This window comes from Manis javanica, chromosome 17 (genome assembly GCF_040802235.1).
Source record: "Manis javanica isolate MJ-LG chromosome 17, MJ_LKY, whole genome shotgun sequence".
NCBI classification, from domain to species: domain Eukaryota; kingdom Metazoa; phylum Chordata; class Mammalia; order Pholidota; family Manidae; genus Manis; species Manis javanica.
Window position 1 is genome coordinate 2,122,476 of NC_133172.1, and position 27,038 is coordinate 2,149,513.

General features: G+C 60.7%; 1 protein-coding gene across 3 annotated transcripts; it reads left to right on the plus strand.

Annotated features, from left to right (window-relative positions):
- The first annotated feature begins 5,394 nt into the window (after nucleotides 1–5,394).
- On the plus strand, nucleotides 5,395–27,038 carry ZNF787 (zinc finger protein 787). Of its 3 annotated transcripts, none has more exons than XM_073226772.1 (3): nucleotides 5,395–5,777; nucleotides 16,579–16,667; nucleotides 25,430–27,038. In XM_073226772.1, the coding sequence occupies exons 2-3, from the start codon at nucleotides 16,589–16,591 to the stop codon at nucleotides 26,497–26,499; spliced, it is 1,149 nt and encodes a 382-aa protein (XP_073082873.1). In that variant the 5' UTR covers nucleotides 5,395–5,777; nucleotides 16,579–16,588; the 3' UTR covers nucleotides 26,500–27,038. The 3 variants fall into 3 exon arrangements, with proteins under 3 accessions (XP_073082873.1, XP_073082872.1, XP_073082874.1); XM_073226771.1 differs by having other exon boundaries at nucleotides 5,400–5,777; nucleotides 16,576–16,667; XM_073226773.1 differs by lacking the exon at nucleotides 5,395–5,777 and adding an exon at nucleotides 6,054–6,342 and having other exon boundaries at nucleotides 16,576–16,667.

Here is a 27,038-nt window from a genome sequence, read left to right on the forward strand (position 1 = left end):
GTCTCCACCACACGGGGCAGCCCCCAGCTCCCAGGCCCGCGGTCTGTGTCTGGGCGGGTGCCATTCACCTTCACCGACGCTGGGGTCCCCCTCTCCAGTGAGCCCACTGGGGGGCCAGGGCCACGTAAGACCCGACATGGACCCAGCCACCCAAAACATCCTATATTCTGGGGTAATGCCAGGAAAAACTGCCCGAGGTAAATAAACGGTTATTTTTAAATGAACTCCTGTAGCAACAGGAAGAGAAGCGTTCCTCTTAGCCCCACAACCACCTGGAATTTATGTTGGACTTTTAATAGCGCTGAGAACAACCCCCCCACCCTAAGGGAAAAACGTCAACAGGTTTTACAGTCTGTTGGTTTACACCCACTGGTACCACTGACGACCTCTCGTTAATTTTCTCATAACAACTTGTAATTGCCGGAGCAGGTTTCGCTGGAAATGAACTGGACCCTCAGGGGTCATAATACATTTTTCTTATTAAATATTAAGGGCCATAACCTTTAATAAATTAAATTTATTGAAAGCTTATTAATTTAGCTTTATAGTTAAAGAGGTCTTTGAGGTTTTGTTTTGTTTGGGGTGATCGTTTTCTCCTTGGGTGTCAAGAGCTTTAGGGAACAGAAAGTAACAATGTACAGCCAATTCCATCTCATTGGGGGATTTTTATTCTTTAACAGAGGCAGTTAGAAAAGCATTCTCATGAGGCAAATATTTCATTCTTCAAGAAGAAAGCAGAGTTAGGCTCTCATATTTCCTTTGGTAAAGGAGTTGCTCTGGTCGGAATGCTTGTATCGCTCACCTCAAAATTCAGATGTGGAAATCCTAATACCCAATGGGGTGGTTTCAGCGGGGCGGGCCTCCGGGAGGTGCTTAGGTCAGGAGGGTGGAGCCCTCAGGATGGGGACTAGGGTCCTTATAAAAGAGGTTCCAGAGACACCCCTTGCCCTGTTCCACCGCGGAAGGACCCAGGGAGAGGATGGTCTTCTGCAGCCAGAAGAGGGCCCTCCCTCCCCAGCAGGTGACGTGCTGGCACCTTGATTTTGGACATCCAGCCTCCAGAGCTGCGAGCAATACGTTTCTGTTGTTCACAAGCCACCCACACCGTGGTGTTCTGTGACAGCAGCCCGAATGGACTAAGACGAGAGTGTAGACTCACATTTACGTGTGCATATATTCCCGAATCTGTTTTTCTTCCATGTCTAGCAAGCACCTCGTGCGATCAATGTGACATTAAGTAAGATCATGTAAGCGAAGAGCTCAGCTCAGTTATATCATGAATTCCAACACTGAAGGAAGATGACAGGAGAAAATGCCTGTAAGGCACCTGGCACTCCACCTGTTGCCCCCTGGACTCTGCTCCTGCATCTCCCTTATTCTCCCAGCACCCACTCCTTTGTCTCTGGTAACTGCACCCAGGTTTTCCAGGAAGTGGGGACCACCCCTTCCCAACTCTCTTTCCAGGTGGGGTGGGGGAAGCCGGCTCCATCACCAGCTCCAGAAAGTGATCATGTGACTCAGGACAGGCTAATCCAAACACTGTTCCCTCCCCAGGCCCTGTGATTGGTTCAGGCAGGCCAATCAAACTCAACCAAACAGAATGGACATTAGCTGGGACAAGTGAGAGAAAGGCATCAACTTCCCTGACTCACATGGAGGTGAGTGTAGGTTGTAAACTGCTGGTGTCTGTTTTGTCGCCATACGGATACCTACAGTGAAACAAAACTGAGGCAAGCAGAGCCAGAAGATGGCAAGAGACCAGGCCCATGGTGACACTGTTTGAGTTCCTGCATCAAACCACACCTGAAGGTGTCCGTGTCTAGGTTTTTTTTTTTATGTTATGTAAGTCAACAAAATTTATTCATTTATTTGCCTTAAACTTGTTTGAACTGTGTTTCTGCCTCGTGCAACCTGAGCCCTGTTAGTCTTTCTACTTTATGACTAGCTTCTTGGGATTGAAATCCTTGAGACTTGTGTGGGTTGCTGGGGTAGCCAAACACCCAGGGCATAAAGTTCTAAAATGTTAGGGTCACCAGGGGCCTTCAAGGAAGCCCATACAGTGACATGCGTTTCAGAGCCTGAGGGATGTGGGCTTGAATCTGAGCCCTGCCCTTGCTCGATGTGGTTATTATAATGAGGGTGGCACAGGGAGGCAGTGGGAGCAAGGCTCGGCCTAACCTTGTTGCATCAAGAAGGATGAGTACAAATTAGCTAGAAGTAACGAGAGCGGGCAACAGAGGTGGTAGACAGGCTGGAGAAACACCTGAGTGGAGAGGTGGCAACTCATCTGGGAAATTTCCACAAGTTCCCCAGCTAGAGTTCAGTGTTCCCTTGGGCACAGCAGGTGGGCTGGGGGCGCTCTGAGATTCAGGTCTGGAAGAGTGGGTGGGATAAGGGTTTTGGAGTCTGGTTTTGGACAGTCAAAATGGGGTGTTAGGAAGCTCTTTCTGACGCTGATAGAGCCAGAGCACTGGTCTGGGAGCCAGGGAGGGCACAGCAAGCTGAGTTCAAGTCCCAGCTCCACACTTGCTGTGTGGCTTTGAGCATATTACTCAACCTCTCTGAGTCTTACCTTTTTTTATGTGAAACTCAGACAAGAGTCTCCACTGCCTCCTTTAAGCAACATTGTGAATATGAACATGCTTTGACTACATGATAGTCTCAGGTATGTCCACTGGTACAGAGAGTTCCCCAAATAGGGTGGACTAGGGAATGGCTACCAAGATGGCCTTTGGTGTAAGACAAACCTAGAATTCACACGGCAGCAGTGTGACTTTGGGCATGTAAGCCCCCTTCTCCGGTCACTAGTTTCTTCCTGTGTGATGTGGGAGCAAGAGTAATTCCCATCTGTATCAGGATGCACTCAGCTACAAGTCCTGGGAAACTCAACCCCAACTTGCTTAAACTTATCAGAGAATTTATCAGCAAGGGACAGCTCCAGGGTCAATCTGATTCAGTCACTCAAAAATGTCACAAAAATGTCACAAAGGGCCTGTTCCCTTTCCTTTCTTCTCTGCTTCCTGTGGTGTGGTTGTCCTCAGGCTGGTATTCCTTATAGTCGCATAATGACTGCCACCATTCCAAGCATCACATCCCATATCTCAGCATCTAGAAAGTTAGTTTTTGTGGGCTGATTTTCCAGGACACCTCTCAAAACACTTCTCTATCATGTCAGCATGAATTGGGTCATATCCTACCTGAAGATAGGGTCCATGGATAGGACTTCACTTTGATTAGCTTGGCCCTAAGGCAAATGTTACTTACACTTTTTAAAATCCAGGGGTGGAATTTTCCCCTTCCCTCCATGTACCCCTCAGCACTTGGATTACACAGAGGAGGTGTGGAAATCGGGAAATCGGTGAAGAAAGTAGATGGTGTTACAGAAGCACCCATAGGGCCCTTTACAGTGGCTGCCAGATTTAGCAAATAAAAATACAGGATGCACAGTTCCATTTGTATGTCAAATAAACCATAATCAGTTTTTTTTGGTAAGTATCGGGATACTTTTATACAAAAAAATCAATCATGTCTGGGACTCAGATTTAATTGGTGTTCTGTAGTTCATCTGGTAATGGAGATTCAGGAACATTCTCATGGGAAAGAGTCACTTGAGGATCAGGTTCAAAAGCAGATTCTGGCTCGGGAGGTCAGAGTGGGCCTGGGATTCTGCATTTCTCACAGGCTCAGGGTGCCCTGGATGCTGTGTGTTGGAGGCGAACACCTTGAGGAGGGGTACCCCTTCCTCCTGGGGGTAGAGCAGGCACGTTTACTGAAATAGAGCCACAAGCCCTGTATCCAGCCCATGGTGAACACTCAAAGCAGGTTGCTCCTTGTCTTGGTACAATGATAGTTTGGAAAGTGTGATATGATGTGTGTGTGTGTGCGTGTGTGCGCGCGTTTCTGTGTCCCAGACTTCTCAGCAACTGCTCTCACAGCGCAAACTCTCTGCCTGCAGTCTTGCAGTCGGCCCACTGGAGCTGTCCCGCCCCTCAAGGAGGACGTACCATCAGGATGAGCTTGGGAGGATCTGCAACCGGCGGGCCCTTGGGCTCCTGCACCCTGGAATTTCTGTGGGCTCCACAGCGCTGGCAGTGGACGTATCACCTTGTCCACAGGGATGAAAACCTACGTGGAGTTCGCTGAGGCCCAAATGGGGATTTTCTGGACGGAATCTGGATTGCTGATGGACCAAAGCTCGGTGGGTTGGGTGCTAGGGGCAGCCGGACTCGGTCAAGTCCTCTCTCTGCCCCTCTGGCCTCTCAGCATCACTTCCATTTCTCTTCCTGCAGACCGGCTTCCTCCACTTGGCAAGAAACAAGGCTGCCATCCACTCCCAAGCCCCTCACATTCCAGGAAAGGCCCCTGACAGCCCCGCCGGGGTCAGCTATGACTGCTTCTATTCCGACACATGCTCGGGCCCCTCTCGCTTCCCCGTGGTCCTACTCAGTGCGGTGGCGTTCAGCTCCGCCTCACTGCTGCTGACCCCGAATCGGAGCGCTGCCATGGTTTTCCTGCTTGGCATCTGAAAACCCTGTAATAGGTAGGGCTGGGGAACGTCCCCTAACAAAGAAACCGTATGTCTTAGTCTCTTCCCGCTGCCATCACAAAATACCACGGACTGCGCGGCTTAGGAACATCAGAAACGTATCGCTCACAGTTCTGGAGACTGGACGTCTAAGATCAGCGCCCCAGTACGGTCCCCTCCTGGCGAGGAACCCCTCCGTGGCTGCCGGCGGACTTCTCACCGGTCCTCACGCGCCGGCAAGGGCTGAGGTCTCTTAGAAGAGCGTTAGTCCTGTTCCCGAGGTCTGTACTCTGGCGACCTACTCATTCCGGCAGCCTCGCCTCCCAACGCTCCCTCCTTGCAACTCAGGTCTCTCCGTGCGACTCTGGGAGACACACTTCCAGGCCGCGGCTCTGTGCATCACATAACGGAACTTCTATTAGAAGCGAATCTTTCATTTTTTACCTTAAAAGCGTTTGTGATAAAATGCACGTGACAAAATTCACCAACGTAACCGTCTTCCGAGTACCGCTCAGTGGGGTACTTATTGTCACTGATCACTTGGAGTCTGTTTTCTGGGGCGCGCCCGGGCGGGTCCTCCCGTGGTCGGGGCCGCGGCCTCCTGGGCCCGTTATCCGCGCGCAGAGCCCCTGCGCAAGGTAGGAGGCCGAGGCTAGGACGCAGACCTGGTCGGAGAGGTGCGGGCGCCCGCCGGCCGAGGCGCACCAGCGGGGAAGGGGTTAGGACGATAGAGACGGCCGGAGGACCCGCGGCAGCACGAGAGGCCGGCCGCGCTCCCGCCCGCCGCCCGCCGCAGGCGCGCGGGGCGGAACGCGCAGGCGCGAGGCCCGGTGCGGGAGGGGGGGCGCCCCCCCAGACACCAGGAAGTCGCCTAACGGGCCGAGCTCGCGCCGCCTGTCTTGAAGGGGGCGGGGCCCGAAGCCCCTCCGCGCGCGGCGCCATAGAGCGTGGACGGAGGACCCGTGTCCTAGATGCGTCCGGAAGTGGCTCTCCCGCACCATAGAGCTCGGGGGCGATGACTAAGGGGTCTCCGGGATCACCGTCCTAGAGCGGCGAGGACGGGGTGGAGGCCGGAGGGGGGGGTGGAGAGAGGAGGGGGAGCGGCGCGGGCGGAAGCGGCCGGGAAGGTCACTTCCGGCCTGGGCGCCCGTCCCCCTGACCCCAGGGTCTGAGTCGCCGCTGCCGCCGTTGCCACCATCCGCGAGGGAGGAGAGGAGGAGGAGTGCGGCGCGGCGGCCCCGGGACCGAGGAGGTGAGGGGAGGGCGCGGGGGCGGGAGGCGAGCGCCCGGAGCCGGGCGGGCGCGCGCCGGGAGCGTCGGGCTGCGGGAGGGCGGGGGGCGGGCGGGCGAGCGCGACTGGGCGGCGAGTGCGCGTGCGCGCGCCGGGGGTGGGATGGGGGTTGGGGGGCGTGAGTACGCGCGCGGCCGGTGACGCGGGCGGGGCCGCGCTGGGGGCGGAAGAACGCGCGTGCGCCGCACGGGTGGCTCGGGCCGAGGGCTCGGGGCGGGGCTGCAGCCGTCTGGGGTCGGGGCCGGAAGTGGTGGCAATCCCTGGGGAAGTCGAGGCCCGGGCCGGGGAAAGGCCGCCCGGGTCAAGGCGTCCTGACCGGAAGCGGGGCCCGGGGTTCCTATCGGTCCGGCTCCCACCCCTTCCCCTTTCCAAAAGAGCTGGATCCAGTAGCTGTCCCTGGCGGGCCGCGCGGCCTTTGATCAGACCGGTGACTGCGGGCATTCTGGCCGCGGGAGGCTCATTCATTCGCCCCAGCGCGGCGGCGAGCAGGAAGCGCGTGCGTCCGAGGGGAAGTGTCTGGGCCAAGGTCAGGCACCGCGTGGCCAGCGGGGCAGGGGGGGGACGGTCCCTGGTGACCCAGCCAGGCCGCGCCCTTTATGCCCACTCCCAGTCCTGGTCGTAAAGGGGAACGTCCCGGTTCGTGGAGATGAGAGCCACTGGCCTCGCGGGCTCAGGCAAGTTCAGGACAGTGTCATCAGACAGGAAAGTGGCCCACAGACGTGAAAGCCCGTGGCTAGTGTGGACAGAGGCTCTTCCAGGGCCGAGTGTAGTAGGGCTGGGCACCGGAGACCGGTCGATGAACAAGGTCGTGGGGCCGGCGGCCAGAGACCCAGACCTGGACACAAGAGTCCCTACTCAGGGAACCGAGCCCTGACAGAGGTCCAGGCGGCTGTGCAGGCCCAGTGAAGGCACCCTGACCCAGCCCAGTGCAGAGGGGCTGTCAGGGTTTTAGCGAGGTAGTGATATGTGTTCCTGGAGTTTCTGGGTGCCAGGCCCCCAGTTGGACAATGCTGAGGATCCAGTTGGGAGTCCGATCTGGTGTCTGTTCTGGGATTCTGGCTTATCTCCTCTCAAGGACTAATCTCCTTTGGCCAAATCCTGCCGGCATTCACCTGCCTGCTTCTGCTGCAGTCCCCTCTGGTCCTGCTGTCCCTCCCCCAACCTCCAGAACGCCCGGATCAGATTCCTACTGGTGTTATTTCATTTCTTAGTCCTTTTCGTCCTGGAAGCCTTCCAGATCTAAGCCTCTCCCTGCAGAGCTGAACTGCCGAAGAAGGGAAGAATTGAGCACCAAGCCTGGCCCAGAAGAGCACCAAGAGCTTTGGGGTCAGACAGACCCGGGCTCCAATCCGAGCTCTACACTCACCTTAATGACCTTACAGCACAAGCAGCTTTAATCTCTTAGTTTCTGCCTTGGTGATAGGGCTGCTGCCTTGGTGGGAAGGCTCTGAATGCTTTCCTTTTAGAGCCAGAGCCACCCTCAGATAGGTGGGCGTAAACTGTGCAAAGGGCTTTGGAGCCTAGTGTTACTGGCCAGGTCTGGGCTCTGGCTCCTGCAGCCCCATGACCTTGGACTTGTCACTTCCCCTTTGCCAGGCTGTTTAATTCTCAGTACCCTAAGATGGAGAACACAGCCTGGCATTCCTGGAAAAGCCTGGTGCATCGTGGCTGCTGCACATACCCGGCCCCGTGTGGCACAGGGATGCCACCATATTGGCACAGTGTTGTGGGTGGGGAGGAGGGTCACTCAGCATGTTTCTTGAGGATCCCAGGGGCCAGACCCGAACTTGGTCACCAGGGTGCATTTCCTGTGTGACAGCAGCTTGGAGACCTGTGGGCACAGAAGCACCAGATGGGGGCCTGGGGGACTTGCAGAACAGCCCCTGGAAACTTAGGACCCCAGAGGGAAGGCCTTTGGGCCAGGGAATGATGCTCAGGGGAGGTGTATGACCCAGGTCTGGATGAAGAAATTGGCCAAGAAGGCCCAGGGACTATAGGGACAGTAGTGAGCTCTGTGCAGGTGATGGCAACAGTGGGCTACCTGGGGGCTCTGGTCACTGCTGGGCTCACAGCTCTCGGGGCACCAGTGCTAGCCGTGCCTCAAGACCCGTGACCTTGCTCGGTCACCATATGGTGCTGGCTGAGGCCTCTGCCTGCTAAGATGCTGAGCACTGGGAGTCAGCTTGGGCCTGGTCTCCTGCTAGACAGAGACTGTGAATAAGATTACCCTCACTGGCAGAGTGCTGGGTTGGTCCTGTGCCTGGTACTTACTAAGCCTCTGGGGTTGGGGTTTGAGGTGGTCTCCCCAACTTCAGGCGACTGGCCCAAGCCCCAGGTGCTATGGCCACATCAGAGCACAGGTCTGCGTGTGATTCCTGAGCTTGGCCCCTGATGACATGATGCCCTGCCCCCTCTCAGCTTACTTCCTTTGGCTGAGGTTGTGTCCTGGGGGAGACAGAGGCTGTTCTGAGGGCCTCTGGTGTCAGCTGCTGGGTCAGGGACTCTGGGCTCCCCCTCCACTGGGGAACTGTCACAATTCAGATGTTTGTGACTGGCTCGGGACTCTTAAGACCTGGACCCTCATTTCGGGTGTGACACTCACGCGTGTCTGGGACAGGTATGTGCCGAGATCCAGGGGATCATGGGCCTCCAGTACCCCTTGAGGTGGGTGGGGGAGTATAGGCTGTCACAGTAAAAGCATCAGTGATCCTGTTGCAGGAGCATAGAGCTGTGCCCTGACAGCCACTGAGCAGCCATCCAGGGTGGTGGACAGGACCCTGGGGCTCTGAGACCTGGGCACTCCTAGTGGGTCTCCCCAGCTCTGTCTGCCTGGCCTTGGGGCTGAAGGAACACTGGTTTTTCTCTCGTGTCCAGGGGAAATCCCATGTGGCCTAATGGACTGTGTGGGGTCCCAGAGATGCATCAGACGGGGTCCTGGCCTGGCCAGAGTCACAGATCCAGGGGGCCACTGTGAGGCCTGTGCTGGGAACTAGTCACCACCCTCCCCGAGCTATAGTCACACTGACTGTGGGCATGGACCACCGGGAGATCCCCTGGGTTGATCCCCTGGGTTATAGGAGTCTTCCCGGAGGTGAAGGAATAGATGCTAGTGTCCTGAGAGGGAAAATCCCCCTGGAGCCGGCCCACCCAGTTAGGTGGGCTCGTGCTTTGTGGCGGTACACGTCGGGTTAGCCACTGAGCTTGTCTGAACCGGTGCTTACCAGGCCTCCTCGTCTAGCGCTCACATGTAGACGCTGACCCTGGAGAAGCAGTAGGCAGAGCTGGGAAGCGCCTGGCTAGGATCTCGCGGCTGTGGGTGGTGGGGCTGATGCTGACCTCTGCAGCCTCCTGGAGAGATCCCATCTGTCACTGTGTGGGGTGTGGGCTTAGGCACCCACAGCACCCGAGCCCAGTATCTGCAGTGTGGTCTGTGCTTGATGAATGCGACCTGGTAGTTGACAAGAGAGGACAGTCGAGGCCAGGGCAGGGAGATGCTAGGGAGGCTTCCTGGGGGAGGTGCTGCTTCCTCTGCCGTGGCTGCCGATCTACAGGGAGGGGCAGGCGGGTGGGAGGAAGTGTCCACACCCACCCAGAGGATGGGAAGTCGGCCTGGTGGCCCAACTGAGGACTGGCAGAAGATGGCCCATAGGTGTTTTTCTTTGGTTTGGGGAGTAATTTTGTTTAAACAGTTTTCAGTTACCAACATTTAAGGATCAGAAATGTTCATTGATGTTTCTGAAGTTTAGATGCTGGGTGGTAGCTGGTGGCCAGGGTGGGGGGCTGCCCTTTAAGGGTGGTAGGTCCAAGTTCTAGGAATTCTAGAAACTTCTCTCTCATGTGGCGTAAGTGGGGAGTGGGGACTGGGGCTACCGCATGTCTGCTTGGACCTCTTGTTATTCTTATTGGCCTGGCCTCTGCTGCTGGCCTGGGTCCCTGAGGAGGCTGGTTGTTGCAGAACCTGAGAACAAGGGATGGACCGACAGCAGGGGCTTGAGCAGCCGAGGGAGAGTCCTGGGAGGCCAGGTGAGAAGCTGCAGGGTAGTCTGTCTAGGAGGGTAGAGACCGTAAAGCATGGGGCAGACTTAACCTGTGGGCAGTGTAATCAGGGGACAGGGAGGAAGGAGAGAGAGGGAGGGAGGGGTGAAGGGCCGGAGGAGGGAGGGTGGGCACAGAGCTGGGCTTCAGGCTGGCAGCGAAGGGCAGAGCCTCTCGGGAAAGGGGTGGGGTGGGTTAGGAGCGCCGAGGATTTGGCAGCAGCCGAGGGCCCCAGCTGGGTGAGGAAGGGTGGGGGCAGGAGGAGGCTGGTGGGCTGTGTGCCAGTCTTGCCTGCAGGGAGCTTGTGTGCAGGGCAGATGCGGGCCCTGAGGATGGAGGTGAGAGAGCAGAGTCCAGGCTTGGAGCTGGTCGGCCCCGTGTGACCTGGGAGGCCGGGGTTACGTTGGAGCAGACTGTGGAACGGTGAGCCGGCGACAGGTGGAGGGCTGGGCAGGCTTTCTAGATGGGCCAAGCCTGGCGGCAGAGGCGAGGGCAGGAAGCCCTGGGTGGGGGCTGTGGGCCAGGAGGGAGGGACCTCGAGTGGGGGTCCGGGTGGGGCAGCCGTGCGCCTGAGCTGCCTTCAGAACAGCAGCAGTGTCTTCAGGCATGGCTCCCACAGCAGATGCCTGCCCCTGCCCCTCCGTGAGGGCTTCGGGGCATGCAGGTGTGGTGCTGCCCTTGTGGGGCCACATCGGGACACCTTGGCCCTCTGGAAGGTGGTGGAGCCAGCGCCCTCCAGCCCTGGGAGCCCCCGGTCTGTTCTGTCCAGATCCGCTGTCCTGGGTGTTCTCACGGGGAGCTGCCCCCAGGGGGCTCCGGCCTCCTCACAGTGGGGGTCTGCAAGGCTCCTGTGTCCTGAGCACTGCAGCGCTTGCCCTCGCAGCTGGGCAGCGGTCCGTGGTCAGGCTGGACCAGTATGTATGGCTACGGCCACCCACCTGTCCCCAGGCCGGGGTCTGGCTCCTCTGAACACCCATGTGCAGGTTTCCATGGGGATGCACGTTTCCACAGCTGAAACTCTGCCCACCCTCTGAGGACTGCCAGTGTCTGCCGCCATCCCGCCAGCCACGCTCCAGGGTCTCGATTTCCTCATGCGGCCAATGCCTACCATGTTCTGTTTTCCTCCGTGTAGTGCCAGGTGGTTGGGCCCAGGCCCCAGGCCGTCGTGGTGGCTCTGCCGTGTGTTTCCGTGACAGGGAGCGATGCGGAGCAGCCTGTCACAGGCCTGCCAGCCCTTGGCCTGTCTCCGAGAGCTCTGCCCCGCGCCGCTCCTTCGCCTGTCCGTAGCTGGGTCATTTGAGCTGATGATTTAAGATGAGCTGGTCTGTCGGGTGGGGATGGACTTTGTGGAGGGACCACAGCCTCAGGGCAGTGGGAGGAGGGGGCGAGCCCCACCAGAGACTTGCCTGGTTGCCGTGGTGGGGGGACCATCAGGGTCAAGAGGCAGCCACCAATTTGGTGGCAAAAAGTCTGGGGGGAGCAGTTAGAGAATGAAGCCTGGGTGGTCGGAGGGGCTGCCGGTCCCAGCTCTGCTCTGAGGGAGGGGAGACGGCGGCCTCCTGGGAGGGCCTGGGGCAGAGGTGCAGGAGGGGCAGTCTCTGGGCAGGGGACCGGGAGGGCAGCCGTTTTCCAGCAGGAGAGCCGGTGAGAGCCCCCATCAGTGAGCTGGCTGCTGGCTGCAGGGCCCGGAGGAGGCGAGGGTGGCAGCCGAAGAAAGGTGATAATTGGTGGGCCGGCATCCAGAGGAGGTGGGCAGAATCTGATGACAACAATGACAATGATTTGTTAGGAGCTTAATAGCTGCTGGGCTGGCAGCCCGCGCAGTGAGTGCGTTAGTGGGGTCCCTCAGGGGCCCAGCTGGGGGGTGCTGCCTTCATCTTTGCAGAGGGAGGGGAGGTCAGAACAGGGTGAGGTCCCAGAGAGGCGGTAGGTGAGGTGAGGCAGGCAGGACCCACCATATCAGCCTCAGGGTGTTGCATTGCCAGAGCCTGGTCAGGGGCTGCCAGAGGCCACGAGCAGGAGGCTCCTGTGCGCACCGCCACAGCCGGGAGGGGCTGCAGCCCCCAGGGCCTGAGGGAGCTGGACTGGAGGCGCAGCAGCTCTGGGGTGAGCCCACGAGGGGTGGGTGAGCAGGACAGGAAGGGGCCGGCTCCTCTCCAGCGCCGTTGACACCCCGGGACCCCTGTGCATTGTCTGCTCTCCTCCTGGCTGGGGGGCGGAGCTGCTGGTCCCCACGTGCAGGGACCAGCCCCTTGAGCAGGGCCACAGCAGAGCAGAGGCCCCAGGGCCCAGGCATGTACAGGCTTCACGCAGCCGACCTCGCCAGCAGGTCTGTCTGAAGTCTGCCTGGAGGGTGACGGCCCCCCTTTGCTCGCGCAGAGGCTGCCAAGTGTGCCCTGTGCCGGCTGGAGCCATTGCAGGAGGCTCACACCCATCTCTCAGAAGCTGGAGCTCTGCTGGAGTTGGGCCTCTGCCCTGGGGACAGAAGACGTGACTGGAGACCAAATGCAGACCGCGCAGTGGTGTCAGGACCGTGACTGCGGAGCCCTGACTTCCATGGTCCGGCCCTGCTGGTCCCTCGTCTCCCCTCCTTCCCTCCTGCAGACCCTCCTGCCCTTTCCTGTCAGGCCCTCGGCCTGGACCTGGCCCCCCAACTTGGGGCTAACTCTCAGCACCCTCATTCCTTTATCAGGGTTGGGTAACGTTTTACTTATCAGGCCACGGAGTAAATACTTTCGGCTTTAGATACCGAGTAAAATCCAGGCTGTAACATAGGTGCTTAGATGTCACCTCACGTGACCCTTTAAGCCTGTGAGATAAACCCGTCCCGGGTGGAGGGCAATACCCTTCCCTTCCCTCCCTGTTCCACGGGGGGCCTCTTTAGCCATCCACTGGGAGCTGAGACTTTCCTGCTCTTTCAGGGATTCCAGTTGGGACGGGACGTGGGCCCTCACCAGAGCAGCGGGCCAAAGAAGGTGGCAGGGCCAGGGCTCTCACACGGGGCTGCACGGTGAGGGGCTGGGCCCAGCGACGTATGTCCCGTTGACCCCCCCAGGCTGGGCTCCTGGTGGAGGTCCATGCCTTGCTTCCTGCTGTGGAGGGGGTCACGGTGCCCTCATGGGCCTGCCGTGCCTGAGTGCCTTGAGCTGGAGGTAATGGGGTGGCAGTGTGGCCTCCCTGGACGCCTTCCCGGCCCCTCCCACCTCGCCAGTGTCCTGTCTCCAGTGCTTCCGTCTTGGTTCCCTTGCTGCCCGGTCCTGGGGGACCACCTGTGGAGTATCGGAAGCGTCATCTGGCCCAGGGAAACTGTCACCTTGAAAAGTCACTTCCTCGACCCGCTGCCTGGCCAGGCCTGCCAGGGCCTGCCTTCTCACCGCAGGAAGCGGCCTAAGGCGGGGGCCCAGGCTGGGAAGTCCCTGCTGCCCTGGTTGCTGCCGAGTGGCCGCACGCTAACCCTGTGGCAGACCCCCAGGAAGACAAGGCTCTCCCCCGCTGCCCCAGCCCTGGGGCCTCTCTTTATTTTTCTTAGGCATTTTTAGGGATTATAGTGTTGACACAGGGCCCCACACAGTTTTTTAAAGTTTGTTTGTTTTTTATTATTAAGATGTCACCTACTGTAAAATGTGCTTACTTAATGTGTTTGATGCAGTGGTTTTTAACCTGTTCGCAAAGTCGTGCAGCTGTCACCACTATCTATTCCAGAATGTCTCTGTCACCCCAAAGCCCTTACTGTGAGCAGCCCTGCCGTGCCTGCAGACTTGCCCTCTGCCACCCTCAGCCCAGCATCACCGGCCACACTTGGTGTCGCCTCCAGTCTGGCCGTGTGAAGAGCTCAGCCCAGGTGTGGCGTGGGTTACTGCTCTGGGGTGTGTCCCCGGCCGCGGGATCGCTGGCCTGGGTGACTGTCATTTGCGACTCTCTAGGCTGTTCACTGCCCCTGTGCTGTTTGCTTGCCCACCGTGTGTGGGTGTTCCTGGGTTTTCATGTTTTTGGGTGTGACCCGAACGATTCTTAGGTATCTGCCCTGCCACCTTAACAGCAATTTTCCCATCGTGGTTGAGCTCTTACAGCCATCAAAAAAGGCTGACTTTTGGTCATTTCCCTGTATTAAGTAAGCACCTGTCACTGTTAGAATTGGGAAATGAAGACACGCACGAGGGGTAAAGCCCCTCGTTCTGTTAGAGCAGAGGTGGCCACTGTCCCTGGCATCATTGCTCCACATGGCTTACTCACGCTGGCTCCCACCGGAATTTTGCTGTGATCGCCTCCCTCCACGGTCCCAGGGGTCCTGGGGTAGCAGGCAGGGCTGGCCCTGTGGGGTTCGCCCTGCCACCCCTGCTGCGGTTCTCCTGGGAGTCTCCCTGAGCCTGGCAGGGCCGCGCTGAGTGGATCCTACAGCCCTGCCGTTGCTGCCGCTCCAGGGGCCACCCAGGACCTGGCCCACCTGAGCCCGTTTCCGCACCTCTGAGCAAGTGTGATGGTGCCCAAAGCAGGGGAGCCCCGCCTTCAGACGGCTGCAGGCCCCCGGGCCCTGCAGCAGAATCCACCCCCTCCACCTGCAGCCTTCCTCCTTGGGCATCCCGGTGTGCCCTGGCGTGTCCGGGATCTGCCTGCCTCCGGACCTTTGCACCCCCTGCCTGCTGCCCCTGCCCCTCCCTTCCCTGCTCATTCAGGGGCTTCTGTGGTGCCTCCTCGGAGATGCACCCCAGACCTCCCGACGGAGCTGCCCTTCCCCTCCCTCTGAAATCACCGTTTTCATTCATGCCCTTGTTCGGTACCTGCCTCTGGCAGAGACCTCCCCAGGGGGCATGGGGCCTGCTCCCCAAGATGTTCTCCAGTGCTGGAGCAATGCCTGGCCTCGGGGAAGACCCCGTGTCTGCGGGCATGGGGGTGACAGGGACGCAGGGAGGGCAGGGTTGAGCGGCATGTGGGTAGCTCACAGCCAGCCCTAGAGGACCTGCTGTCTTGTCTGGTCTTCCCGTAAGGCCGAGAGACGGGGTGTCAGACAAGAGTGTGAGTGCCCTGCTTTATGCCCAACATCCTGCGGGGGCCACCTGCTGCCCCCATTCTATGGAGGGAGAGGCCACGGCCCCTGGGTCTGCAGCAGCCGGTGCTCAGCCGTGGGCTCTCTCTGGCCTCGTTCAGGGCCTTGCAGCGGGGAGCCAGCTGGCTGCTGGGCGGCGGCCTCCTGCCCTTCCCACTGGTGTCCAGCCCCCATTCGGCAGATTTCAGCCACGCCTCTGTGCAGCCACCTCTCATCCCTCTTGGTGTCCCCTCCCAGGTGCTCTCAGACTTACCCTGCCCTTGGATTGGCCCTGGGGTCCTTGTGATGATTTGTTGGGTGTTGGGGTGGCTTGTGGGTGACAGCAGGTGCTCTGCAGCCACACCAGCCCTGCTCCTTGGTGACCCTGCCTCTGTGTGTGCTGGGGCCCCAGGGTGTGCGGCAGGCAGTGGCAAGACCGGGCGCCTGTCTGGAGCTCTGTGGGCCGGGCAGGGGTCCCCAGTCTTGGGGTCCTGGTAACCCGAATGCGGGAGCAGTTCTCTGTGTGACTTGGAAATAGGGCTCTGGCCGGCTGGGCCGGGTCAGGAACCAAGTGGTGGGTCTCAGCGGGCTTGGAGCCATGGGGTCTGCCGTCAGCTCTCAGCCCTGCTATTCCCGCCTGGGTTTGGCCCCTTGTGTGGTGCAGCCTCCGCAGTGCCTCCCAGAGGGCTTTGCCCACCACCGGAAGATTAGGGCTGGGCTGGGAGCCCCAGGGCCAGCCTGCCAGAGGCACTGCCCCCCGTGGCCTGACCCTCGAGGCCAGAAAAGGGGTGGGGACTTGGGAAGGGCCCAGAGGCCGGGCTTTAGCGTGGCCTATACTCCGTGCTCATGCGGCTTCGTCATCTCAGCCACACAGTGGAAACGCCGCAGATGCCGTCCGCCAATGAACCATGAGCAGAGCTCAGCCACCACACAGGGAAGTCATCTGCAGGTGCTGCGTGGTGAAAGCAAGGTGCCCATGGGAGAAGCCGGACGAGGGACTGGGTGTTGTGTGATCCCGTGTCCAAGATGTCCGGGACTGGCAGGTCCCAGAGACAGGCCTGAGTGGTGGCTGGGGCTGGGGAGCCCTGCTGCCCCTTGACCCTGTGTGGCTGGTGCTGTCTCCCTGTCCCCAGATGTGGGCTGTCTGGCTGCCCACCTGTCAGATGCTTTGGGGGTCAGCTCTCTGTTTTCCCAGGTTCAGTGTGGAGTCTGGCTTGACTCGCAGGCATTTAGAGGCCTCCGATGTGCTCCTCAGGTCCCCAGGGTGCTCACGGCGCCCACCTCACCGGTGCATGGTGGGTTTATGGTGTGTGATGTAAAGAGAGGTTTTGGGAGGGCCTGGAACAGGCAGCCCCCTGCCCTGTGGTTGGGAGGTGGATTTAGGAGCCGTTGCCCTGGGTGACAGCTCCTCTGTGCTCTATCTGCCGTGTCTGTGGTGTGGGTAGCCCTTGCTCAGGAAACCGAGGCATGGAGGGGTCTCCCTCGGCCCCAGCCAGTCAGTCGTGGGGCTGGGACGTGAGCCCTGGCTGGTGGCTGCCGCCCATGTGCTTCTTGCTCCTCCAGGTCTGTGGCCTTGTGACCCAGACCCCACGCCACGTGCCTTCTGTGTGCCAGGGCCGGGTGGGTGATGTGGTGCCGGTGCTCTGCAGCCCCCCTTCAGCCTGGCGTCTTGTCAACTCTGTCCTCTGTTCCTCCTTCCAGCAGGGACCCCGACATGGAGCTGCGGGAGGAGGCCTGGTCCCCGGGGCCGCTGGATTCTGAGGACCAGCAGATGGCCAGTCATGAGAACCCAGGTGAGGTGGCCCTGGGCGGGTGCAAGCTGACCCTGCGTCCTCCCTCTGGGCCCGGGCTCCCTCTGCCCCGCCTGTGGCTCTGGGGTCTTGGGTACTGTGAGTCGGCCTCACCTTGGCTGGGCCTCTGTGGCCCGTGGAGAGTCTCCGACTCCCCTTCCAGCTCCCTGTCTCTGGGAGTGCTTGGGGCCGCCTTCCCACTGCCCCTCTCGCCATCCGTTACGGCCTGGCCCCTGGCTTCCCCAGCGTCCTGAGCTCTGCCCTGTTTCAAGGTGGCCCCACGATTCTCTTGGGCAGGAAACTAAAACTGGGGTGGCAAACCCAAATGCCAGTGGGGCCCCAGATGTAACAGGACTGGGGATGAACCCTGACACCTGGGAGAGGGTGGTGTGTGCTGATTTGGGGAGAAAGCTGGACATCTGTTTTTTAATGGAAATCTTTGACTTTAAATTTGGCAGCCCATTCTGTTTAATAAAGTGTTACTTGGGTTGACTACAAAACTCATCTTTGAGCACATGGGCTGGGGGTTTGCTGGCTGAGGCCCCCCAGCCCTGTGCCCCGATTCAGGCGGCTTCCTCTCCCTGGGGCTTGCGTGCAGGGCCCTGAGGGAATACGGGCTTTTTCATGCTGTCGATGTCTGGCCCTGGGTGTCACGCTGGCACGGGGTCAGCACAGGCTTCTCCCCGTCCATGGCGCGAGGGCAGCGGCTTTCTGTCTGGCAGGCCGTGGGCAGCCACGGGCGGTACAGAGCCAAGTGGGTGCGACTGCATGCCCATGAAGCTCGACTACAGAGCGGGCGCCGTTTGCAGCCCCGTGCCAGCACGCGGTAGTACAGGAGGAAGGTGGTGAGGACCCGGTCCCGGTGGCAGTCGGGAAAGGTTCAGGCCCCTCGGCCCCCTGTCACTCAGACCCACCAGAGAAGGAGGAGGCCGGTCCTTAGAGAGGCCACCTGCGCCACCCTTGGCCTGCTCCCTGCCCCCTCCCCTGCTGTGGGGCCTTGACCTTTCAGCCTCCCCAAAATTAATTTTAAATCTGTTCTGCTGTGGAAATTTCAGCATAATGACTCCATTTTCACCAACCAGCTTCAGCTTAGCGATGCTTTGCCAGTTTCCTCCCGTTTGTGCCTCGCTGTTGTGTTGTTTTTCCCTGGAGTGTTTAAAGAAAATGCCAGACATCCGTAAACCCCCTTACAACGTCTCTGACTCCAAATTCGATGGTGTATTTCTTCCCTACCTGTATGTATAAGAGTAGCTATATTATACCCAGCAGTAATAGTAGTGTGATTCCATTCGGGTTCCCGGACCTGATTCTAGTGTGTGTAAGTATGTGGGAGGGGGGTCTCCCCACACATATTTTATACCAGGCAATTCTCAAACACCAGCAGGGTGTTGGAGAACTCAGTTCTGATGCCATCTGCCCCGAAACAGCACCAGATTCCCAGGTTAAGGGCCCCGTCCTACAAGACTGCCCCCACCCCCCACTCCAGATGTGGGTCGCAAGCCCCGGGCAGTTCCTGTGCTTCTGACCTGCCGGCTACAGACTGGAGTTCCCACGACCTGCTCCTTAGGTTCGATTAACTTGCTAGAGTGGCTCACAGAACTCAGGAAAACACTTAAGTTTACCAGTTTAATAAGGGATACTATAAAGGATACACGTACACAGCCAGGTGAAGAGAGAGACACAGGGCAAGGTCCCACATAAAGGGGCTTCTGTCCTGGTGGAGCTTGGGGCCTGGTTCGGTGACACGTGGAGGCGTTCTGGTTCCCCAAGCCTGGAAGCTCTCAGACTGAGAACCGGGATCAGAGCATGTGAAAAGCTTGGGCATTTGTGAGGGCCTCATCGCGCAGCTGGGTGACTGGATCATCAGCCATCGGCTGATCAGCCTCCAGCCCCTGCCCCTGGGTGGGTCCCAAATCCCATTCACATGACAAGCCGCTCATTTCACCTTTAAGGCTGCAGTGTTTGCAGGAACTGTGGATGCCGACCAGATATACTTGGGAAGTACACATGAATGATCCAATACATATTTCTTATAACTCATCAAATCACACCCCCCTGATGGGGGTGGATCCACGACAGAACAACTGCAGAGCTGTCCCGTCTGACGCGACGCCAAGTCTGTGCGTGTCCCCAGCTGCCCCCAGGTGTGTGCGCCTTTGAGGAGGGGCTTGGTCTTGCAAGTCATCCCTTAGCTCAAGTGAAACCTTTAAAAAGGACAGGCTTCTCATGGGACCTGTTGGAAATCTCTGCTCCAGCCATCCCTCAGTGGTGTCCCTGCATCGCGGACACCCCCTCGCTTAGCCATGCGGCCTGGGTGCTTGGGAGCCGCCCTGTCCCACTATAGGCCTGCCCGTGTGTGGAGCCTCCTGAGGTCCCGGGGTGACATCCTGGTGGGAGCAGCAGGCTTTGCCTGGCAGTAGCTCCCATGGTCTGATTCCCTCTGGCCTGTGGGTGAGAGACGTGGGGTCCGTTGAGGGGACGCGTGGGGGGCCAGGCTGGGCTCTGAGATGCTTAGCCCTGGGACGAGGCGGGCAGCACAGGGGAGGGCTCCTGTCCTGTGTCTAGTCACCTCTCAAGACAGCAGCTGGCTGGAGCCCCAGGGAGAAGGCGGGTGACAGTCCACATGGCAGGCTGGCCTTGGAGGCCAGGGCCCCTCACCACACATACCTGACTGCTGGCCCGGCCCGGCCCGGCCCTCACTGCTCCCAGCGTGTCCTGATGTGGTCAGGTGTGGTACCTGCACTGACTCCTGTGCAGCCCTGCACCCGGGCTCCTCCGTAGCCCTCCACAGCCGCCAGCACGAGCCTCCTCAAAGGTAGGCGAGGTCCCGGCTCCTCGGGTGCGCCCAGCTGCTTGTGTCTCCAGCACCGACCTGGGTGGGTGCACTCACGTCATACCCTCATCCTTACTCTTCCTGCAGTGGCTCCCTCCGTGTGTCAGCTGTGACGTCCCTGTGTCACCTTCCAGTGCAGGTTGGGGGTGCTGGGTGTACCCGCCCGGTGCCATTGCCTCCATAGAGGCCCAGCCAGGTGGGAGCCCTGACTCATGAGTGTGGCAGAGGTCACTCCGGTGAAGCCCATCTTCCTGGAGGGTCCCATCTCGGGTGGGGGCTGCTGCCGTGTCAGGCGAGGGGACTGGCTCTGGAGGAGGGGCCTGCCGGGGAGCAAGGCTTGGCAGGGTCCCCGCTAATGGTGGTTCAGCTGGAAGGATGTTTCATGGCCTGGGGCAGCCAGCCAGAGATGGGGTGGCCCCAGGGTTGGTTAATTCAGCTGCTTTGTCGCCAGCCACCACCTCTGGACCCTGTGGGCCTTCTCTGTGCAGCCCTGGCTGCCCACGTCCGCCTGAGCCGGCACCTCGGCTCCAGCCACTGTGTTCTCCCAGGAAACTGCCAGCGGCTGGCTGGAAGGGAGGGCCTCTCTCCCTCAGCCCCCGTTTGGGTCTCGCACCAGGTCAGGAACATGTTATGCGGGAGGTGGCCACTGGCTGTCCTTGGTGTTCCCTGGAGGGCATGGGCTGGGCGAGGCCCCAGGTGTGGTCTGAGAGGTGGGCTCGTCTGCCCCTGCAGAAGTGCTGTCTGAAGTGGGTGGCAGCCCCTCTGTCCGCACCCGTTCCTGCCGCCTGGGGTGACAGCACCCTCGTGAGGGAGCACATGGAGAGGACGGACTCACCGGCTGTCAGTGGGAGCAGGGCCCACCTGGGGTCAGCAGTGGTGGTGGGAGAGCCAGGCAGTCCCTGCCTCCCTCGGGGCCTTAGCTACAGGGCTTTGAGGATGAGAAGCAGCCCAGGGAAGGGATTTGCAAGGCGGACGATCCTGATGCTGAGGAGGCAGCACCCCCCCGCCCACCACCCCAGGAAAGATGCCCGCTGGTGTCCTGGACTCAGCCCAGGCCTGGCCTTGCTCCCAGGTTCCAGGTGCTTTAGGTTCACCCGGAGAGTTCTCCCAACATGCTGCCTCTGAGCCCACAATGACGGCAGAGCCCCTGCTGGGAGCCCGGCGGCGCTGGCCTGGCTCCTGCGCCACACACAGCATGCCCACAAAGGTGCCCGTGGGCCCAGAATGCGGTTGGATGGGGACAGACAAAGGGCCTGTGTGGTATTGGCGTCTGGCTGGGGGGAAAGAAGCGAGGAGGGCGCAGTGGCTCTCGGGCATGTGCTCACTGGGGGAGGGGCACCCCGAGGCCAACAGCTGAAGTTGGAGGTGTTCTGTCCAAACCAGGGGTGAGGGTTGGGGGTGGCTGGAAGGTCTGAGGGCTGGAGTGGCTGGGGAACCCACCCTGGTCCAGTGTCCTGGGAGGGCAGGACCCCGCAGAGCAAACCCACCCTAGGCCACAGCAAGCAGGGCAGGAGAGGGCACAGGTGGAAGCGGGTGCCTCAGCCAGGAGCCTGGGGCAGCCGGTCACACGTGCGTCACTGCAGCCTTGCCTCCACCAGTTCAGACACACGAACATGAGTGACAGGACAACACTGAGTATTTTCAACCCCCCAGAAAAACTGTTATAATAGAAAAGAAAATGGCAGAAGAGTATCTCCACAGATGAAGAGGAACCCAGGAGGGGCTGTTCGGGGGGCCGTGGGGGACCCAGGAGGGGCTGTGCGGGGGACCCAGGAGGGGCTGTTCAGGGAGCTGTGGGGGACCCAGGAGGGGCTGTTTGGGGGGCTGCGGGGGACCTACGAGGGCTGTTTGGGGGACCATGGGGGACCCAGGAAGGGCTGTTTGGGGGGCCACGGGGGACCTACGAGGGCTGTTCGGGGGGCCATGGGGGACCCAGGAAAGGCTGTTCGGGGTCCCAGGAAGGGCTGTTTGGGGGGCTATGGGGGACCTACGAGGGCTTTTCGGGGGGCCGTGGGGGAACTAGCCCACGCAGGAACAGGGTAGTGCGACAGTCCACAGGCATTCGCTGCCCTCGGAGGGTTAGAAAAACCAGCTGTCTCCTCAAAACGAGGGCTGGCAGGCCTCAGGAGGGAAAACGACCTGTCCCTGCAAAGCTGGAGATGAGCAGGGGAACGCTGTACAGTCTACAAGAAATAAAGATGGAAGCAGTGAGAATGCTGAGGTTAGGCAAAGACAGCCCAGATGGGTGGGGGAGTCAGGGGAGTCCTTAGAGAAGGAATCAAAGCAATGTGAGAGAAAATGTGGCAGAAACTACAAATTGAGAGAAGGCTTCTAAAATGTAGAAGTTAGCTATTGAAAGTTCAGGGCCAGTCACAAATCTTAGAATATCAACCTGGACCAACAAGACATACTTTGGTCCTCCAGGCAAGCAGTGAATCCTGGGGGCACGTTGGGAGGAAGAGGGGGTGACGCCGTGGTTCCCAAGGCGGGGATGGGCAGGCACCTCCGGGTGGGCGAAGCGCTGTCCGGCGTCCCTGGGCCTGTCCCCATGAATCTCCGCAGGCGAGCCTCTGAGGCCAGGTGGCTGGAGGGCCTGGGAGGCGGGCTGGGGGCTGCCGGGAACTCCCTGAGGGGTAGGGGAGACTGCTGTCTGCTCTCAGGACCCTAATTGGCTGATGCGGGGTCTGCGTGTGAGTGACTTGGGGTGTTCCAGCTCCCCCTCCCTGGAGGAAGGGGGATCAGATGTGACACAGAACAGCTAGGTGGAGGCTGTTGGCTGCATCTGGGCAGCACCAGGATGAGCACAGAGCGATGATCACTCCAGGGTTTGTCCTAAAATACTATTTCCCACCGAGAAACCAGGGCCTCTTGGAAAAATGGGTGCTTTCAGGTCTGGGGCAGGACGTGCAGGTGCACCAGGAGCCCCTCCGTAGGCTGGGCTGTGGGGAAGCCGTCCAGACCGCTGGTGTCCCACCCAGAAGAGGAGCCCACTTGAAGAGGGTCCCCAGGCTAAAGAGGGGACACTTAGCTGCAGTAACTGTGAAGGCGGCAGCAAAGCAAAGCCCGCCAAATACATTTGCATCCGTGGATTCATAGTGATCAGAAAGACAGTTTGGTTTCCTTGGAGGTGATATGGGACCAGGTTCTTGTCTTGAAAACTTGGCAAATAAGGGGAAATGCGCATTTACCCCCCGTAGCCACATGGGATTGACTGCTGGGCACCCTAGCAGGTGATGGGAAGTGTGAAATCACTCCAGCTGCTTAGTGGGGAGGGCCCACAGGCAGCCCTGCTTTGCCCCCTCCATGACCCATTGCTCCAGCACTCAGTGTCAGTGGCTGCTGGTGTCCTAAAAGGACACGTGGGGTCGTGTGCTTGGGAAAGGAACGTTTGACCCCCTGCTGCCCGGGAGCCGGCAGATGTGGGACTGCGGCCCTTGTGCAGAGCCCCGCTGGCAGGCAGCCAACCAGGCCGAGGGGCTGTTCAGCGGCAGAGTTGTGAGGAAAAGCAGGAGACCCAGTGCACGCTGAGCTCACAAGGGGTGGCCCAGACGCGTGTGGGGAGGCACGCGTGGGCGGCAGAGCCATGAAGAGATGCAAGGCTGCGGACCGCTGCCTGGGGCCGGGTGGTGCTCACTTCCGGGCTTGGCCTGTGCGGTTGGGACAGGCAGGGGGGTCCAGCTGGTGACCAGGCCCTGTGCCTTGGCCTGGCATCCGTCTGGCTCTGTTAGGCTCTGAATTCCATTTGTGGGGCTGTCTGCATCTGTCATGTTCCACACAGAAGGGCCAGTGTCCATGAAACCGGTCCCGGCGGGCCCAGAGGTTCTGTTGGGTGGGGAGGTAGTCTGTGATGGGGCAGGACGCTGCATGGGGGCAGCTCTGGCACCTGGGGACACTCTGTCTGCAAGGAAGGGACTGTCAGCCTCGTGAAAACGCTGGCTGTCATTTCATTGCATGGGCACTCGGCATTGGTCACTGGCCTCTCCGCATTCCTTGAATCCCTTTAAATTTAGCACTGCACCTCACCCCCTCTGAGGGAGGCAGAGACCCCGAGGTCAGCTCTTCACCGTCACCTCAGCATGCTGGCTCGGCCTTGGCGTGTGGCTGAACCAGCGTTGCTGGGAAAGCACAGGACCCTCCCTCCTCCCTTTCCAGGGTCAGCAGCAGGTCTGCGGAAGGCACAGGAATTTAAGGTTGAAAAGAACCCTTCCTCCCGTAGTGATTAGACCCTCCTCCTTTTAACAGTTCAATGCCCAGCGAGGTGGTAAGCCAGGCACAGCAGGAAAGTCAGGTAGCCTGAGGGCCCTGGCAGAGCTCCCACTGGCCCGTCCTGCTCCCCAGCTTGCTTCTGGTGGTGCAGCCCAGTCAGCCCGGCCAGCTGCTCTTTAGATTTCTCTCCTTGATTCTGGACAAGGCACTGTGCCTCCAGCCCCTGCTTGGCCAGGTGGGCATGTAAGGCAGCCGCTTGCTGCACAGGGAGGTGAGGGTATAAAGGAATGGGAGCCCCTCGTGACCCCCTGCTGCTCAGCCACAGCTAGAGGCAGCCGCTTAGGGGGTCCTTTGCCCTTGTCCGTCTCCATTTACCTAACGTGCTGGTGACTCCACAGCCTCTTGTTGACACCCTGATGGGCTCCGTGCCGTCTTCTCGGAGCCCCCCTGCTTTCTGACCCCCTACCTCAGTTTTTTTCTTGTGCTCCAGATGATTTCACATCCCAGGACTCTGCCTTGGAGTTGTGGATCTCCAGATTGGGCGCATCAGCATTACCCGTGGGCTCGTTAAAGCTGCGGGCTGGGCCCCCAACCCCTGGGTCTCTGACTTGCGCGTCTGGAGCGGGCGCTGCAGGGGCATCGCTACCAGCTCCCTCCTGATCGCGATGCTCCTGGCCCAGGGTCCCACGTGGAGAGGCTGCCTTGCTGCGTGGGGCGTCCGGGCGGGGCTGCACTTGGGTGTGGGGCTCCTTGGGAGCCAGGGGAGGCACCCTGCCACCTCAGCATGCTGCCCGGGCCAGGGAGGGAGAGCACACTGAGGTGGGCAGAGGTGCTCACAGGCCTGGCTCAGCTGGCAAATGGCGGGGAGGAGGCCCGCCGTCCCTGGGACGCTGTCTAAGGGCAAGGTGTGGGCCAAATGTCTGATAGACCCTGTTGGGCAGTCGGTTTGTGGGGTTGGGGGTGTTCTGGGTTTGTAGATGCCAAGACCAAGGCCCCGTACTGCTTTACCATCTGCACTGGGCAGACAGGAACCCAACATACCGGGACCAGGGTCCGGACATGGTGGAGGCGGAGTTCTGTGAGGGTTGTCAATGCCCCGTGAGGTGGGGGGGGCAGGCCTGTGATCCCATTGACCTTCCTCTCCTCTCTAGTCGCAGCCAGAACAGTCTAACTGGAGGCAGGTGTGACACCGTCACTGCCTGCTTCCCCTGCACTGTGGCCGCAGCACGTGCTGCTTTCAGGGCTGGCCCTGCCGCCTCTCCCTGCTGGTGCCCCCCAACCTCCTGTCCCCAGCCGGGGGCTTTGGGCCTCAGGGGCCCCCTTCTTCCCAGGAGTCGTCCCTAGATCTCCATTCCTCACCCACATTCCTGCAGATTTCAGGGATTCAGCAGATGTTTCTGGAGTGCGTACCAAGGCCCAGGCCTTGTTCTAGAGGGGAGCCGGTTGGAAAGGAAGACTAAGGGGTGGGTGGGTAATGGCCAGTGGGCATTTAGTAAAATCGCTTGGAGGAAAATGGGACAGATTAGAGGAGGGTCATCAGCTGGGGCCAGGTGTGTGCGGAGAGCTTGGCCCTGGCCCTGCCCAGCTGCGCTCCGAGGAGGCTGCTGCCTGTGTCCCTGTAGCACAAGGAGCAGGTGGCAGGGCTGATGGATGCTGTGGCTGCCCCTGGGGCCCCCACACCCCTCTGACTGCTCCTCCCCCCCCCCCCCCCGTTCTTGCCTTGCAGTGGACATCCTCATCATGGATGACGACGACGTCGCCAGCTGGCCCCCCACCAAACTGTCCCCGCCCCAGTCGGCGCCCCCGGCCGGCCCCCCGCCTCGGCCGCGACCACCTGCCCCTTACATCTGCAACGAGTGCGGCAAGAGCTTCAGCCACTGGTCCAAGCTGACGCGGCACCAGCGCACGCACACAGGCGAGCGGCCCAACGCGTGCGCCGACTGCGGCAAGACCTTCTCGCAGAGCTCGCACCTGGTGCAGCACCGGCGCATCCACACGGGCGAGAAGCCCTACGCCTGCTCCGAGTGCGGCAAGCGCTTCAGCTGGAGCTCCAACCTCATGCAGCACCAGCGCATCCACACGGGCGAGAAACCCTACGCCTGCCCCGACTGCGGCCGCAGCTTCACGCAGAGCAAGAGCCTGGCCAAGCACCGGCGCTCCCACAGTGGCCTCAAGCCCTTCGTGTGCCCGCGCTGCGGCCGCGGCTTCAGCCAGCCCAAGAGCCTGGCGCGCCACCTGCGGCTGCACCCGGAGCTGTCGGGGCCTGGCGTGGCGGCCAAGGTGCTGGCAGCCAGCGTGCGCCGGGCCAAGGCGCCCGAGGAGGCGGGGGCGGCGGCGGACGGCGAGATCGCCATCCCGGTGGGCGACGGCGAGGGCATCATTGTGGTGGGTGCGCCGGGCGAGGGGGCCGCGGCGGCCGCGGCCATGGCAGGCACGGGGGCCAAGGCGCCGGGGCCCCGCTCGCGGCGCGCCCCGGCGCCTAAGCCGTACGTGTGCGTAGAGTGCGGGAAGGGCTTCGGGCACGGGGCAGGGCTCCTGGCCCACCAGCGCGCCCAGCACGGCGACGGGCTCGGGGCGGCGGGGGGCGAGGAGCCCGCGCACATCTGTGTGGAGTGCGGCGAGGGCTTCGTGCAGGGCGCGGCGCTGCGGAGACACAAGAGGGTGCACGCCGTGGGCGTGCCGTCGGTGTGCAGCCGCTGCGGACAGAGCTACTACCAGGCCGGCGAGGAGGTCGTGGACGACGCGGAGGCGGCCGGAGGGCGGTGCAGCGAGTGCCGCGGCGGGGAGGGCCGGTAGGGGCGGGGCCCGGGGTGGCAGGGTCCCTCGGGCCCGGCGGGGACGACGGCGCAGGACCCGGGGCGGAGACGGACAGAGCTCGCGGTCCTCGGAGCCGTGGCGCCCAGGCCACGCCCGCCCCCTGCCCCCGCCCGCCGCCTGCGTTCTTGGCCGGCCCGGGATAGACAATGTGAGACCGAGAGACACTGGGACCTCCGGCGGACCCCCCGCCCCCTTTTCTCCTGGTCGGAGGTGTGGACGGCAGCCGGCCCCCCGTTTAGAGGGGCCTCGCGGAGGGCGGGTCAGGGGCCTCCGCCCTTTCTGTTTTCTTATACCGCCGCCCGGCTCTGCCCGCCGTTAGTTTTTCTCTTGGCCCCGCGGGCCCCACGCAGGTCCTCGCCCCGGTCCCTCCCCTCCTGGGTGTGGGGTAGTGGAGGAGCGCCAGAGCAGAGCTGGGCCCCGTTCCAAGAGTGCCCCTCAGAGAGCGGGGTCCCGTCTCTGTTCCTGGCCTGGGTGCGGTTGGGGCGGGGTGCGGAGGCAATAAATGGCACTATCCTATC

What these genes read in the sequence shown, in the direction of transcription:
- ZNF787 (XM_073226772.1), top strand. Translation starts at nt 16,589, where the DNA reads ATGGAGCTGCGGGAGGAGGCCTGGTCCCCGGGGCCGCTGGATTCTGAG. An exon ending in GGCCAGTCATGAGAACCCAG is followed by an intron (nt 16,668 to 25,429) that starts GTGAGGTGGCCC and finishes CTTGCCTTGCAG; the next exon opens with TGGACATCCTCATCATGGAT.